Genomic DNA, 16,429 nt, shown 5'->3' on the forward strand with positions numbered 1-16,429 from the left:
AAACTAGTATAGCCACTCTGGAGAACAGTGTGGAGATTCCTTAAAAAACGGAAACTAGAACTGCCATATGACCCAGCAATACCACTCCTGGGCATACACACTGAGGAAACCAGACCTGAAAGAGACACATGCACCTCAACGTTCATCGCAGCACTGTTGATAATTGCCAGGACATGGAAGCAACCTAGATGCCCATCAGCAGAAGAATGGATAAGGAAGCTATGGTACATATACCCTATGGAATATTACTAAGCCATTAAAAAGAATTCATTTAAATAGTTCCAATGAGGTGGATGCAACTGGAGCCCATTATACAGATTGAAGTAAGCCAGAAAGATAAACATCAATACAGTATACTAACACATATATATGGAATTTTAAAAGATGGTAACGATAACCCTATATGCAAAACAGAAAAAGAGACACAGATGTATAGAACAGACTTTTGGACTCTGTGGGAGAAAGCGAGGATGGGATGTTCTGAAAGGATAGCATTGAAACAAGTATATGGTCAAGGTTGAAGCAAATCACCAGCCCAGGTTGGATGCATGAGACTAGTGCTCAGGGCTGGTGCACTGGGAAGACCCAGAGGGATGGGATGGAGAGGGAGGCGGGATGGGGGATCAGGATGTGGAACACACGTAAATCCATGGGTGATTCATGTCAATGTATGGCATAAACCACTACAATACTGTAAAGTAATTAGCCTCCAACTAATAAAAATAAATGAAAAAAAAAATAAAAGTCTTCTCCAAGGACATAGTTCAACAGGCATAGAGGTCTGTCTTTTGTCAGTGACATCATATTCCTCCTGTTAGAATTTAACCACCAAGCCTAAATTTAAACAATATGCAAAATTGAGGATCAAGACACAGTGCCCCACATACATACATCCGGTGACAGGAGAGGCTCCTGTTGTATTCAAGAGACAGGCCTGGATAGATCTCATGCTGAATAGGCCCTGGGAGTCCTGGATGAGTCATTAAACATGATAGTCTTTACTTTGGCTGCCACAGCTGATTTGTCTTCTTTGATTGGGAAGACTTAAAAAAAATTTTTTTTTTGGTCTTTACTTTGGCAGACAAAATTTTTCATGGTATAGACACTATGGGGAAATTTTATCAGAAATGTATCCATTCATCTTCAGCAGTTAAATGTGTTGGTTTCCATGTCTCCAGTGATCTTTCTTTATAAAGAGAAAGGAAATAAAAATGTGCAGTATGCATTCAGTCTCTTTGTAAATCAACCATCTTGTATTAAATTCCTCTCTGTCCCCATTGCACTCCCAAGTCTAGGCTAGAAATAAAAAAAAAACCTGCAGAGACTAAAGGCTGATTCCAGCACATCATTGTGCAGATTTCATTCCCACTGTTTTTTAGAGAAAACAAAATTAGATGCTAACATTAAAACCAGTAGATTGTACATACATATTCAACCTTCTGATTCTCTTGAAAACATGGCTAACTGGCCTGCTTTCAAGCTTGGGTGAAGTGGAGGAAAGTTTGCTTCCAGGGGTCATGGTCCAGCATGGCCACCTAGTCCTACTATCATTTCTCTTGCCTCCTGTGTCCATGAGATTGTGAGGACTAGACTGCTAGCTCTCTTAAGGTAAAGAGTACTTTTGTCTTGATCCACTTTGACTTTGAAGCCTTTAACCCAGAATCCAGCACAGTCCTTCCTTGTATGTTTGTTGGATGATATAAAACATCTTGTGGATGCATATGACGTTTCTTCCAATGCTGAAACCCATGCAACTGAAGTACTGCTCTGCCCTAAATCTTTGATGCAGACTGGCATCACAGGTGCCCCTGATCTCTGCCATTAGACCCACTACCTCAGGCCAGTTGTATGTCCCTGCGGTGTCCCTGAACTCTTCATTTTGCCATTTGACAACTTATCCTCCTAGCAATCTCTTCTCCAATGAAGACAGCAATGCATATCTCATGAAGTGGCTAGGAAGATGACATGAAATCATGAATGTACACCATGGCCCCTAGTTACCATTTTCATGATGTTCTTAGCAGATTTTTCTTCAAGTAGGCAAAGTTCTTCATCTCCTTAGATGTCCATGAAGATCAGTTAGATTTTCCAGCCAAGCTTCAAGGGAGAGTTTACAGTTCAATTGTCTGTATTCTGAAAAGCTTCAAAGTTCACTTGCCAAGGACACTGATGAAAGTAAAGATTTTATCAAAAGCTGTGTGTTTTTATCAGATCTATTAGTGGCATAAAGGGGAAAACAAGGGTAGGTCAGAGCATATATAACTAGGGGCTCCCAGTCACCACTACATGCTAAGAACCCGAACTTCCCTGAGTATTTGGAGCCAGGAAAGAAGCATGAAGTGGCTTGTGCTCCTCGGGCTGGTGGCCTTCTCAGAGTGCATAGTCAAGTAAGTATGGGGACTGTAAGCTGCATCATCTCCCTTTCTCAGATTTTTCTTTTCATCTGATTATTCTTCCACCCATCAGGTTTAGATGGGAATGGAATATTTCCCTGACAGTCTTCAAGTTCAACCCTTACTTATTGATAAGTACCTTACTTTAGGAACTGTGGATCCCAAGAGTCTTGGTGTAGATTTGCATGGTTTCACAACTCTTGGAGTCCAGTCATGACCTATTGAAAATGCAACTCCTTACAACTGTTCAGTGCATAGTCTATGCAGATGTAGGTGTGGTCCTGTGGAATGGCACTTTTCTACATTTTATTCAACAAGTCCTCTTTGTTCTCTGTCTACTTAAGTGTGTATATGTCTATGTCTGATTCTCTGTATTACTGTCATTTACCTCTCCATCTCTTGGGAGGTCTCTGTGAGTGTATTTCTCTCTGTTTTCATTCAACTCATCCTTCATTCTAGAGCCTCTGAATTATCCTTACTTGGTCCCTAACTCCTGGATTCTTCTTTCAAGTCCCTCTACTCTTTCACCTTGGAGAAACATATACTCTTTGATATAAAGATTTATATCTGACGAGCAGCCTGATCACAGCCACCTCAGTAACCTCTTGCACTGAAAATTGCTCCCTTGTAAAAGAGCATAAGAGTCCCCCTTCTACCTCTTTCCTCGAGGTTCTATGAAAAGGATACAGTGAGATTGCAACAGCAATGCTAATGTCTGTCATTGGTGAGACTTCCTATTTATAAGGTACCTTATATCCATCACTTCACTTAGCCCCCAAAAATATTCGATTTGGAGGGTTTGTATTGTTACATTCCATCATTTTACCGAGGGGGAGACTGAGACACCACATGATCATATGGCTTGTCCCAGATTGCAGAACAGAACCTGTAATCAAACCTATGTCTTTGCCATGGTATATGCATAAAATTCTGATAATAATGTGCCTCATAAAAATGATTAGAAAATACACAGGGCCATTACAATGATGGTTTTACCTTAACACTGACAGCTAATCAGAGCTTCTTCTTTGTTTTATTGGTCAAATTCTCGGTAAAGAATATCTCTAACGAGAGTAAAGATCATGAGAAAAATCCGCAGTGAAAAAAACATGCTGAACAGTTTCCTGGAGGAACATGCTTACAGACTATACCAGACTTCTCCTGGCTCAAATATAACTATTCACCCCCTGAGAAACATCAAGAATGTGAGTATTTTGGGAGGGTGGTGCTCCACAGCGCCCTGTGGTGCTCTAGCCTAGCGCCGGGGCTCATCTGGAGGTGCCAGGTGGGATGTGGGGATGGGGTTCCTGCAGGAGGCAGAAACACTGGAAAACAGGGATCCCAGGCAGAGGAGAACACACACTCATCCTCAACTGTTGGTCTTTGTGACTGGGCCCGGCAATTAGCAGGTGGCAGATAAATATCCATTTCTGTGTCCAAGATGTGTCATTAGTTTGAGGGAGATTGTTCCTTCAGAAATAAGTGAGTCAGTCAGTTACAGGTGAAGATTGAAGCGTCACTGAACAAATGGTAGAACCAACGACAAAGCAATTGTGAATCCCCAGGCAGAGGAATTCATTTTACACAGAAGCAGGAATCACAGCCGTAAAAAGCCAATGAACCCGTATTCCGTGTAAAGCCATAAGTATCTAACACTGGTTACTGTTTTTAGATTAGAGAAAGGGCTTATTTTGTCTTCAAGAATGCTCATGCTGGTCTGAGAGATAGGCATATTAGTAAATACATGTCAAATGAAAGGGTCACCTGTGTGGTGTTGATTGGATGTGGTCTGACTTTAGAGGGAGTGGCTGAGGTTGATCAAGAAGGACCTCCTGGAGAAGGGGGCGCTAAGGCTGGGTTTGAAGACACTACAGAGTTTCTCAAATGAAGGCACCAGTACTTCCCTGGGTGTCCAGTGGTCCTGGAGGTCCAGTGGTTATGCCTCTCTGTGTCCAATGCTGGATGTACCACTTCAACACCTGGTCATAGAGTCAATTTCCTACATACCATGTAGCACAGGACAGATATATCAAATGCAGGCACCTCTGTGACCAAAGTCAGTGAACTGCACGGTGGTTAGAAAGTGATCTCAAGAGATATGTGACATCCAGAGGTAGGCATGAGTGTGGGAATAGAGGGTAGCCAGCTCTGCACTAAACTACTCCCTCTTTTTCCCTGTAGATGCTCTACGTGGGTAACATCACCATTGGAACACCTCCTCAGAAATTCCAGGTTCTCTTTGATACAGGCTCATCTAACTTGTGGGTGCCCTCTATGTTTTGCACCAGCCGATTCTGTTGTAAGTACAGACACCCCGTACCCGGACCATCTTTCCCTTGCCCTGCCACCCTGTTTTGCACCCTTGGCACCTGGTGACACTTATCTCTTGTGTCTGCAGCTTCACACGTTTTGTTCAGACATCGTGAGTCTTCCACCTACCAGCCTACCAATAAGACCTTCAGCATCAATTACGTTTCTGCGAGGTTGGAGGGAGTTGTTGCTCGTGACACCATTCGGGTAACAGTGTAACAAATGCTAAGTCAGGACTGGCTATGGAGTGACCACTGCTTGCAAAACAGTAGCAGGATGATCTGGCAGGACCCTTCCTAGTCTAACTCCCATAGATATTGGCCAACATACCCATAGGGTCCTGTCCTTGGGGAGGCAGTGCCCGTGGTGACAGATGAGCACACAGATTAGCTAACCCAGAGAGTGGCTTGAGATGGGGACTTGAAGCTTCTCTGCCCATGAGCAGTTCAAGGTTCATTTTGCTGGGAGGGAGAAGAGGGGGAAAAAGCACCCAATTTATATTCTGATACACTGTTCTAGCCACTTTCAGGTGATAAGTGGTTTAGTCCTGCAACAATGCCACAGAGCAGTTACTCTGATTAGCTCATGAGACATATGAGGAAACTGAGGTGCAGACTGCAAGGGCCATGCTGAGGTCACACATGTGGCAAACAGTGGAGCTCAGCTGGCTTTTCAGGACTGAAGTTGCTGTGGGGTGTTTGGGGACAGGATAAAACTGATCTGGGGTCCCTCGGGGCATTCAAGGGCTTCAAGTATCCAGACTGGGAAACTGGAGGCCTGAGAAGTTAGGGGGCTGATAAACGAGTTCTCACACTAGGGGGCCTTTGAGAGTGCAACATAACTTATGGCTTGCTTCCCCCAAAGTACTTGAATAGTTTCCCTCTCTCTCTTTCTCTGTCATACACACTCACACAAAGACACACATACCCCCAAAGTTGAATTCCCCAGGCAGTAATTTCATAGATCCCTGCAAGCAAGAATGTGTTTTCGGCTTCTGTCTTCCTGGACAGATGCAGAATCCACAGTACCTTACAGAGAATGCAGTCCATTCCTGTCATTAGGTCACAGTGATGGCAAAGAGAAGGCTACCTTGCTCTCGGCTCATTTTGTCCACAAGGGGGCACCGATGGGGTCCTGGCCTGACTCTTGGTTGCCCCACCTGTACGGAAGCCACGGGGCCAATTTGACTCACCAAAGTGGTGTATTTCAGAGGGTCAGATGTTTTAAAATTCACAGCCTCTCTCAAATGTAACCCAAATTCCCCTTTCAGCTTGGTCTAACCGCCTGAGGTCCACCAAAGACACAGCCCAGCCTCAATTCTTCTCTGAGGATCTAATGGCAATGCACTCCATCCCAGTCCTAGCCCCATTTCACATATCTGTAAGAGGGATCATGCTTCTCTTCCACAGATTGGGGACCTTGTAATTACTGATCAGGAATTCGGTCTAAGCATGGCACAATCCGGGTTTGAAGGAATGCCTTTTGATGGCATCTTGGGCTTGAACTACCCCAAATTCTCTTTCACTGGAGGCATCCCCATCTTTGACAACCTGAAGAATCAAGGTGCCATTTCTGAGCTTGTTTTTGCCTTCTACCTGAGCAAGTAAGTCTGAGATGGACAATCCGTTTCTCCAAATTAGCTGTAATTTCCTTTCAGTTGTAAGAAATTTGTAGAACATTTGATAAGTAAGTATCCTGAGAGATAATCTAATCCAGATAACTATGGCCAAAGAGCCCTACCTGGCTTCACCACTGGCTTTTATAAATAACATTGTATTGGAACATAACCCTGCTCCTGGGCTCAAGATCAGTAACTTGGTTTAGGTGGATGAATGAGTAGGAAGACTAATGGAAGGCAACAGGAAACAAGTTGGAGGGAAAGGCATTAGGATTTGCTTATGGATTGGATAAGGAAGGAGAATGATGGTGGGTAGCTTTCCTTCCTCATTAGCATTTCACTGTGAGCCCAGGACCAGCTACCCAATTTGCAAGCTCCAGTGAAAAAGGAAAATGTGGGACACAAAACAAAAGTGTGGGACCCCTTGTTCAAGAAATATTAGGCATTTCAAGACAGGGAGAGCAGAGGTGGGGTCCCTTGTGAGTGTGGGGCCCTTTGGACAGTAGAGGTCACAAGCCAGTGGAACCAACCCTGGGTGACCTGATTCCACACCCTTAGCACTTCCAGGCCTTGATTTTCCTTAAAAATGACAAAGTGGACAAGGGGAAATCCAAAATGCTTCAGCACACTGTCCTCTGAGGGTGTCTGAGCACTCAGGTCACAGGAGGTCCAAGGCATCTCAGAAGATATCATGGGTGGAGCCCAGCTAGGTGACTCAGCTTCTAACCTCCTCTGTGCCACCCATTAGCCAGTAACTGACCTCAGTCTCATTTTCAATTGCTCCTAGCCTCGATTTCTGCATCTGTAGATGAAGACCTTTTTAGGGCCTTGATGAGTAGACATGCACAGCTCTGAGACAGTGCTGTTGTTACTGCCCCCCAAGGATCCACCAGCTGTCTTCTCTTTACAGAAGCAAGCCGGAGGGCAGTGTGGTGATGTTTGGTGGGGTGGATAAATCCTACTACCAAGGAGCGCTCCACTGGGTACCATTGATCCAAGCGGGCGACTGGCGTGTCCACATGGACCAGTAAGCGTCTCCTTCTGAGGGTCAGCCCAAGGGATTCTCCACATCTGTACATGGAGACACTCACAAATAGATTCTCAGACACATAGTCACACAAACATATACACCACCTACAATGACACAGATAGACACACAGACACATGGAAAAAACAAGCAGACACATATAAACATACACAGAGACACATATAAACATGCATAGCTAGTCAGAGACACAGAAGCACACGCAGAGACACATACAAACACACATACAAGCAGACACACAAGCACATAGATATGCAAACAGCCCATGAGGTCATAATCCCCAGGCCTCCTGACCAGGGCTCTGACCAGGGTCCTCACAGGGTCCAGAGAGGTCTGTGAAGCTTGAAGAGCACTGCACTCACTGCCCAGTGAGGCAGGGAGCACGGTCAGAGGACTCTGCAGTGTGGTGAACAGGATCAGGGAGGATTTGACCAGCCTGGACAGCGCTATAAGATGACCAACTGTCCAGGGCTACCTGGGACCAAGGAAGTTCTCAATACAGATAAATCTCAGTTTAAAAACAGGGAAATTCCTAAGAAAATGGGGAAAACTGGTCTCCTTAGGGAGTAGCGTCCCAGCAGTGGAGAGACGTTGGCTGCAGTCTTAATGTGAAGGCAACTAATAAAAAAGGCACCCCACATCCCTGGGCACAGAGTGGGGCAGGGGCTATAACTGAGAGAATCAGAAAGGTGGGATCCAGGAGTGACCTGAGGACCAGAGGCAATAACTGATAGGATTCTGTGTGATACGCTCAGGCAAAAGCCGACCTGTCCTTTGGAGTTTCTGTGGGCTAGTCATGTATTGCCTGGCCAGGGTCTCAGGGTCTGAGCTGGTTGTAGGAGCAGTGCTGGAAGACACCGTCTCACAGAAGAGCCCCTATTTCCCCCTACTATGAGAATCAGCTGCCCTTGCAAACCTCCATCTTTACTCTGTGTTCAACCCATTATTTGTTCCCTACCAGATACAGCTCTCTGGATGTTTCTCATTATTTTCAGTCTTCATTCACTCATTGGACAGACAAACACTGGGCATGCACTGTGTGCCAGGCACTTCAGGGAGGCAATGAGAATAAAACTCGCCCTCACATCTAAGAAAGCCGATACACAGAAATGACACACACACACTTAGTGAATTGTGATTTTGGTACATGCTAGACATGAGGAAGGTCTACAGAGAGTGACCAAGACAGGAGACTGGTAAACACTGGGGGAAAGTCTTCCTTGAAAACAATACAATTAAGATGGAATCTGGAAGGTGAGAAGAAATTTGCTAGTCAAAGAGGAGGGGAGTCTTCTAGGAAGGAAGACCAGCTTGTGTCAAGGTACAAAAGAACCTGGTGTATTCAAGTACTGCATTCAAGGATGTCAAGGGAGGTGCCGTGTCAAGAGCAGATGAAAAGAGTCAGGGCGAGAGACAAAGGATGGTTAAGGAGACAGTCGGGAAGGGGGCAGCTCTGGGGAGACTCAGAGTGACCTTGATGCCCATTTTTTTTCCACTGTCTCTCAGCATCTCCATGAACAGACGGGTTATTTCTTGTTCTGGTGGCTGTGAGGCCCTTGTGGACACTGGGACATCACTGATCCAAGGCCCAAGAAGACTAGTCAATAATATCCTGAGGCTCATCGGCACCATACCACGGGGTTCCAAGGTGAAAGGGCATGCCCCCGGGTCACTCCCTGTCTCCACACACAACAAGGATCTCCAGGGCCAATCTCTCTCCCTCTCTCTCTAACAGCACTATGTTTCATGTTTTGTGGTCAATACCCTGCCTTCTATTATCTTCACTATCAACGGCTTCAACTACCCACTGCCAGCTCAAGCCTACATCATCAAGGTGAGGGGACAATACTGAGGGTTGGTTCTCAAGCTGGAGCTTGCAGGAATCCCTGGGCTGCTGCTGGGAGGAGGGCGCCATCTTCAGGCCATGTCACACCATTGTAGATGCTCTGAGCCTTGTGGCTGGGCCAGTGCCTCCTACAAAACCAACTACACTGATCATCCTGAAATAAATGTGGACACACCACACCATGCTGGCATGGTGGGAGTCACAAGGCGAGGGGAACACTGAGGCCTTCAGTCCTCAGAGAGCTTCAGTTCAATCTGAAACCTTAGGTGCATGAGCATGAAAGTCAGTGCTAGCAGTCCCTGAAATAGGCCATGTTACAAGGAGAATGGCTGGGAACAATTGCAGTGTGATGCTCCATCATAAATTAACAGTCTCCCTTCCCTTCTCAAAGTTTTCCTGCTTTGGATGATAAATTACATGGTCACCCTAGATCTCGGCTGCTTCTTCCCCTTGCTCTGGCCAGGTGTCCCCTTTGTGAATTGGGGTACCTGACCCCTCTGTGGGGATGTTGGATACTAAGGTGAATAAAGGGTGCACAGTGACTGCTCAGCCCCGGCACAGGGTGGAGGCTTCATGTCAGCCCCCTGTGGGAGTACATAGCAGGCTGATGGGCTCAGAGAAGGCTTTGAGGAACAGAGGGAATTTCAGGAGTTCTAAAACCACACACTCATGGAACCATATGGAGGGTTGCTTGGTTCTAGGCAACACTGCACTGGATACCATGCAAATGGCATCCCAAGGTGTTCTGCATTGGGACACTAGGGACTTACTAAGGGTGATGAGGGCTACTGACTGACCAGTGGGAATGGGGAACCAAATAAGTTACCTAAAGAAGCCTGGAGTGGTCAAAGAGGGTGAGTGTTGGCCGAAGGAGGCTTCCCAGAGTTCCTGAGTTAAGTCTTCAAGAACGTGTTGTGGGCATTGCTATATTTAAGATGGATAATCAACAATGAATTACTGTGCAGCACAGGGAAGTCCACTCAGTTATATGACATCCTGGATGGGAGGGGTATTTTTTGGACCAGTATACATAGTTACAAACAATTGATTCCATTTACTGTCCCCCTGAAATGCAGAATACTGTTACTCTGCTATACTCCAATACAAAATATAATTTTTAATAAAGTATGGATTGTAGGGACACAGGAGGGGAATCTGCCTTCTCTGTAGAAAAAAACAAGGAGCAGGAGTCAGGAGGAAAGAAACAGGGAGTGAGGAGAACCAGGGGACACTCTTGTTCTTTTCTAAAAATTGTGTTGAAGTGTGGCTGATCTTCAGTGTCACCTCAAGTTCTACTGCACAGCAATGTGACTCAGTTATACACATAAAAATACATATTCTTTTCTTATTCTTTTTCATGTGGTTTATCACTGGATATTGAATATATTTCCTTATGCTCTACAGTACGACTTTCCTTTTTATCATTCCTGTGTTTCCCCAACTTTCAGTCCTCCACTCACGATACCCTTCCTCATGGCAGTCGCATATATGGGGCCCTTTTTGGTTTTGGATGAACTCTTACATCCCCTGTTGCTCATAAAACCACTTGATAATTATCAAAATAGTGAAATAATACTAAGAACGGTGCTCAGTCTGGATGTTGAGGGGAGTCGCCATTAAGGGCTCAGGCTGACTGGTGTGTGTCTCTGACTCCCGCAGGATTCTAGTGGCAACTGCTATACCAGCTTTAAAGAGGACACAGCAAGTACATCTACAGAGACCTGGATCCTGGGTGACGTCTTCCTGAGGCAGTATTTCTCGGTTTATGATCGAGGAAATGACAGAATTGGCCTGGCACAGGCAGTGTAAACTCTTGGAGTGATTCAGGAATCAGAAAGGCCACTCCTGACACACACTCATTCACACTTAGGGCACTCCTGCCCACGATGCTGATTAACTGTATTTGGTGGTCTACACCCTATTCTCAGTAAAGAATAAAGGGTTTCACTCGTAATGGTGCTGAAAGAAATGGGTGCCTATGTTTGTGTCTGGGAGTGAAGGATCTAGAACCAAGTCTGAATCGAAGTTGAGAGGAGCCCAACTCCAACTGGCTTCAAGGAAAAGGGAGACTCATTGAAATGATTCTGGGAATCCAGGACACAAGAATCAGAAGAAATACAAAGATCTCAGTGACTGGACACAAGAAATCAGAAGTCTTCAGTTCTCTCTTTCTAACCCTCGGTCTTTCCCTTCCCTCTTCTTTGGGGGTCTTAGCCTGACAACTTTCTTCCCTAAGGCTTCTATACCTAGTGTGGTAGTCCAAGCTACCTGCCCTAGGGTTTCATATCCTGAAGGCATCACCTAGTAAGGAAAGAAGCTCGTAGATATCAGAGTTCAATGGTGTTCTCTGAATGACCCACCTCAGATCACCTGTACAGCCCCAGATCAGCCATCCTTGAAGGGCCAGGTGGTCCTATGTTTGGCTTTACATGGTCGCTGGCCCTGACCCAGCAGCACACATGATTCTCAGTTTCCTCCAGAACTACATGACTGAATCTGGGGAGAAGCAGCCCCAAGGAGAGCGGCTGGGGAATGGTCTAGGCCATGGAAGGGTTCATGATGACCCACCAACTCCACCACCTCCTCATTCAGAGGAATTCTAAGGGGTAATGAAATAGACTCTCTTCATCAAAACTCAGATGATCTTATCACTGGGCTTCTCCTCCAGGAGAGTTTGGGTGAGGTAGTTCATGCAGAGCTGGTTTCCTCTTGTTCCCACACCCCAGTCACCAGCTCTCTGCCACATATGCCTGCTCTGTCCTTTCCAGTCCTACTTGGTAAGTGATGGCCCCAGTGGATCCCTGAGCCATCCCCCTCCTCCAGGGCTCAGAATGCCCCTTCCTTGGCCTCCAATGCTGGTGAGGCGAATGCAATGCATCTATCAGTACCCAGGATACACAGAGCCTTCAGGTTTTCTGAGCTTCCTCCAGAGGCGGGACTGCAAGCTCTTTGCTTGGAGCTGCCATGCTTAGGCAATGTTGCAGGGGAAGCATCTGTTCTTTCCACCTTGAGGCCCTCAGTAGATGCCTCAGCTGAGACAGGAGTGGTCAGAGGTTGAGTTCCTTTCAGATTGATTGGCTTGATCTCCTTGTTGTATAAGGGACTCTCAAGAATCTTCTCAAGCACCACAGTTCAAAAGCTTAATTTTTTGGTATTCACCCTTTCTTTTGGTCCAGATCGTACATCTGTACATGATTACAGGAAAAAAAAAATCATATCTTTGACACTACAGACTTCTGTAGCAAAGTGAGTCTATGCATTTATTACACTGTACATGTTTTTCATAGCCATACTTCCTTCCAAGGAGCAAATGTCTCTTAATTTTGTGGCTGCAGTCAAGGTCCATAGTGATTTTGGAGCCCAAGAAAATAAAATCTGCCACTGTTTCCACTTTTCCCTCATCTATATGCCATGAATTGTGGGACTGGATGCCATGAATGTTGAGTATTATTTTATGAATAGGTTTTTGAATGTTGAGCTTTAAGCCACATTTTGCATCTCCTCTCCTCATCAAGAAGCTCTTTAGTTCTTCTTTGCTTTCTGTTACTAAGGAGTTATCATCTTCATATCTGTGGCTATTGATAATTCTCCCAACAATCTTGATTCCAGCTTGGGATTCATCCAGTTCAGCATATTGAATGACATATGCTACATATAAGTTCAATAACCAAAGTGACAATGTATACCTTTTCATGCTATTTCCAGATTTTAAATCTTTCAGTTGCTCCATGTCTGATTCTAACTGCCACTTTTTGCCCTACACACAGACTTTCAGGAGACAGGTAAGGTGATCCTGTACTTCAGTTTCCTTAAGAATTTTCCACAGTTTGTTTTGGTCCACACAATAAAAGGCTTTAGCATAGTCAGTGAAGCAGACAGAAATGTTTTTCTGGGATTCCCTTGCTTTCTCTATGATTCAATGGATGTTGGCAATTTGATCTCTGGTTACTCAAATCAGTTTGTACATCTGGAAGTTCTCAGTTCATGTACTGTTGAAGCTTCACTTGAAGGATTTTGAGTATTATCTTGCTAGCAAATGAGATGAGCGCAATTGCATGATAGGTTGAACATTCTTTGAAATTGCCTTTCTTTTGGATTGGTTGAAAACTGACCTTTTCCTGCACTGTGGCCACTGCTAAGCTTTCCAAGTTGCTGACATGTTGAATGGAGCAGTTTTACAGCCTCATTCTTTAGGATGTTTTAAACAGCTAAGCTGGAATTCCATCACCTCCACTAGCTTTGTTTGCAGTGATGTTTCCTAAGGCCCACTTGACTACTTGCTCCAGTATATCTGGCTTTACATGAGTGACCCCAGCATCATCCTTATCCTGGTCTTTATGATAGTTTTTGTACAGTTCTTCTCTGCATTCTTGCCACCTCTTCTTAATCTTATCTTCTTCTGGTAGGTCTTTGACTTTGCTGTCCTTTATTGTGCCCACCTTTGTGTAAAGTGTTCCTATGTTATCTCCAACTTTCCCGAAGGGTTCTATACTCTTTACAATTCTATTATTTTCCTCTAATTCTTGCACTGTTCACTTACGAAGACTTTCTTAACTCTCCTTGCTTTTCTCTGGAGGTCTGCATTCTTTTGGGTATGTCTTTCCCTTTCTCCTTTGCCTTTCAGTTCTCTTATTTTCTCAGCTCTTTTTAAGACCTCCGCAGGCAACCACGTTTCCTTCTCATATTTGGTTTTCTTGGGGATGGTTTTGGTGACCATCTCCCATACAATGTTACAAATCTCCTTCCATAGTTCTCCAGGCTACCAGACCTAATCCCATGAGTCTATCTTTCATCTCCACTATGTAAGCATAAGGGATTTTATTCAGCTCATAGCTGAATGTTCTAGTGGTTTTCCTTACTTTCTTCAATTTAAGCCTTAATATTGCTTGCTTCTGCCTAATCATTGGTGTCAGATCACCACCCCCCACTACCAGTGGGTGTGGAACAAAAACACACAAATTGAGGACTGTTGCCTTGGGCTTTTGCTTGGCGATTCACGTGTATATGTGTGTGAACTTGATCAAGTCCCTTAACCTCAGTTGTCTCATCTGGAAAATGGGCACCATGATGATAATTCCACCTTCTAGATTGCATGTGCGCCTGCTGAGAACAAGTGGCACAGAGAGGGCTTTCTGGGTTCCTGAGTCTGAAACAAATATGAATTATCATCCCACTCGGGGAGAAGGGAATCTACTACTTAGAGGTTATGGCTGCCATCCCCAAGGCTCAATATTGATTCAAGCCAAATGACCTCTATTTCTGAACCATGACATAGAACTCTGACTGAGTTGATGCTTCTGTTTTGTGGGCTCCAGCAAGAACTAATGATTACTGGCTCAGATTACTCCCTTCCCAGCCTTACCTGTCAGCCTTTCCTTGCCAACTACTTCTAGCCTGAAATCACACTGCAAGGAGAGTTGTAAGGCTTTTGGTCTCTTGTCAGTTTCCCACATGTCCAGCATAGCAACAAGTATCTGTTATGGCTACTTGTCATAGCAATAACTGTGGCAACCTGTACAGTCCATTCTCAACCTGTTAAATTAAACTGTTCCCATTTGGCCCCTCATGTTTAAATTACCAACAGTTGCCTTAGAAACCTTCCAATGCTTGCTGTTTAATGACAAAATATGTGTGGACCTCATCTAGGTTTCTTTCCCAAGCATGACTCCAACCATGCAATGAAGTAACCAGACATTGAGTCGTCTAACTACCCACAGGAATTGATAAAAGAAACCACCCATCATGTATTTCTTGCTTGCCCCAAAATACCACTGAAGGGATCTGCTCCAATAAAGGGATACGTTGGCATGTACACTCCAGAAGGGACACTTTTTCTGGATTCTTTTTCCACCTAGTGCAGAATGTTTACCACATGCCTCGCCCTCCAGCAGCTGGTCACCTGGTTTTTGCAGACACAGCCCACTCCAGTTTCCTTCCACCTCCTGCAGTAATATCTAGAGCACAAACTCAGTCAAAGCTCTCACTCATACAGAAAACAGGTTTTGTAGAAAACAGTGTTTGGTAACCATTCAGTATCTTGTGCTCCTTGCCTTGGATGCAAGGACTTGCACCCGAGAATGGGAAGCCTCCACTTCCACCTAAATCTTTCTCCACTCCCACCAGGGCCAGAGGCTTCACTGGACCCTCTGTTCTCATTGGTATTATTCAGTTGCTAAGTCATGTCTGACACTTTGTGATTACACGTATGGCAGCAGAACAGGCTTCCCTGTCTTTCACTATTTTGCTTAGTTTCCTCAAACTCATGTCCATTGAGTTGGTGATGCCCTCTCACCTTCTCATTCTTTTAGTCCCTCTCCTTCTGCCTACAGTCTTTCCCAGCATCAGGGTCTCTTCCAATGTGCTGGATCTTCACATCAGATGGTGTGAATGTTGGAGGTTCATCTTCAGCATCAGTGCTTCCACTGAAGATTGCTCTGCCACTTCCAAAACAAAACTCATGTTTCCAAACATATAACAAAATTGAGCATTGATAAAGTTTAATAGAATAGGGATCTTGTCCTCTGGGAAATCTCAGGGATGCTGCCTTGCCTTTCTCTTACAATTCTCTCCACCTGGCACAGAATTGCTTCCATACAGCTTCTCCAGCTTGAAACGGCCTGTTGACCCATCATTGTCAGCTATCCAGGAATTGTTCCTTCTACCTTCCCCAAAGACTTCTCCCTGCTCCCTGATTGCCCTCTGTACATCAGTTCAGTTCAGTCTCTCAGTCATGCCCAACTCTTTTCTATGTCATGGGGTGCAGCACGTCAGAGTTCCCTGTCCATCACCAACTCCCACAGCTTGCTCAAACTCATGTTCATCAAGTTGCTGATGCCACCCAACAATTTTGTCTTCTTTCTTCCCCTTTGCCTCCTGCCTTTAATCTTTCCCAGCATCAGGGTCTTTTCTAAAGAGTCAGTTCTTCCCATCAAGTGGCCTATGTATTGAAGGTTCAGCTTCAGCATTGGTCCTTCCAAATAATATTCAGGAATGATTTTTTTTTAGGATGGAATGGTTGGATCTCCTTGCAGATCAAGGGACTTTCAGGAGTCTTGTCCAAAACCACAGTTCAAAAGCATCAGTTCTTTGATACTCAGCTTTCTTTATGGTCCAATTCTCACATCTACCCACGGCTTCTGGAAAAAGCCATAGCTTTGACTATACAGAGGTTTACTGGTAAATGAATGTCTCTGCGTTTTAGTATGCTGTCAACGTTT

General features: G+C 44.9%; 1 protein-coding gene across 1 annotated transcript; it reads left to right on the top strand.

The window, feature by feature from the left end:
- The first annotated feature begins 2,286 nt into the window (after nucleotides 1–2,286).
- Nucleotides 2,287–11,021, top strand: LOC133066275 (pregnancy-associated glycoprotein 1-like). The gene is made up of 9 exons (XM_061157177.1): nucleotides 2,287–2,387; nucleotides 3,451–3,598; nucleotides 4,575–4,692; nucleotides 4,792–4,910; nucleotides 6,113–6,306; nucleotides 7,232–7,348; nucleotides 8,873–9,014; nucleotides 9,102–9,200; nucleotides 10,872–11,021. Exons 1-9 carry the CDS (start codon nucleotides 2,287–2,289, stop codon nucleotides 11,019–11,021), a joined length of 1,188 nt encoding a protein of 395 aa, XP_061013160.1.
- The last annotated feature ends 5,408 nt before the right edge of the window (nucleotides 11,022–16,429 follow it).

The sequence above is a fragment of the Dama dama genome, chromosome 2 (genome assembly GCF_033118175.1).
Source record: "Dama dama isolate Ldn47 chromosome 2, ASM3311817v1, whole genome shotgun sequence".
Lineage (NCBI taxonomy): Eukaryota > Metazoa > Chordata > Mammalia > Artiodactyla > Cervidae > Dama > Dama dama.

What these genes read in the sequence shown, in the direction of transcription:
- LOC133066275 (XM_061157177.1), top strand. Translation starts at nt 2,287, where the DNA reads ATGCTAAGAACCCGAACTTCCCTGAGTATTTGGAGCCAGGAAAGAAGC. An exon ending in CCCTGAGAAACATCAAGAAT is followed by an intron (nt 3,599 to 4,574) that starts GTGAGTATTTTG and finishes TTTTCCCTGTAG; the next exon opens with ATGCTCTACGTGGGTAACAT. An exon ending in TTGCACCAGCCGATTCTGTT is followed by an intron (nt 4,693 to 4,791) that starts GTAAGTACAGAC and finishes TTGTGTCTGCAG; the next exon opens with CTTCACACGTTTTGTTCAGA.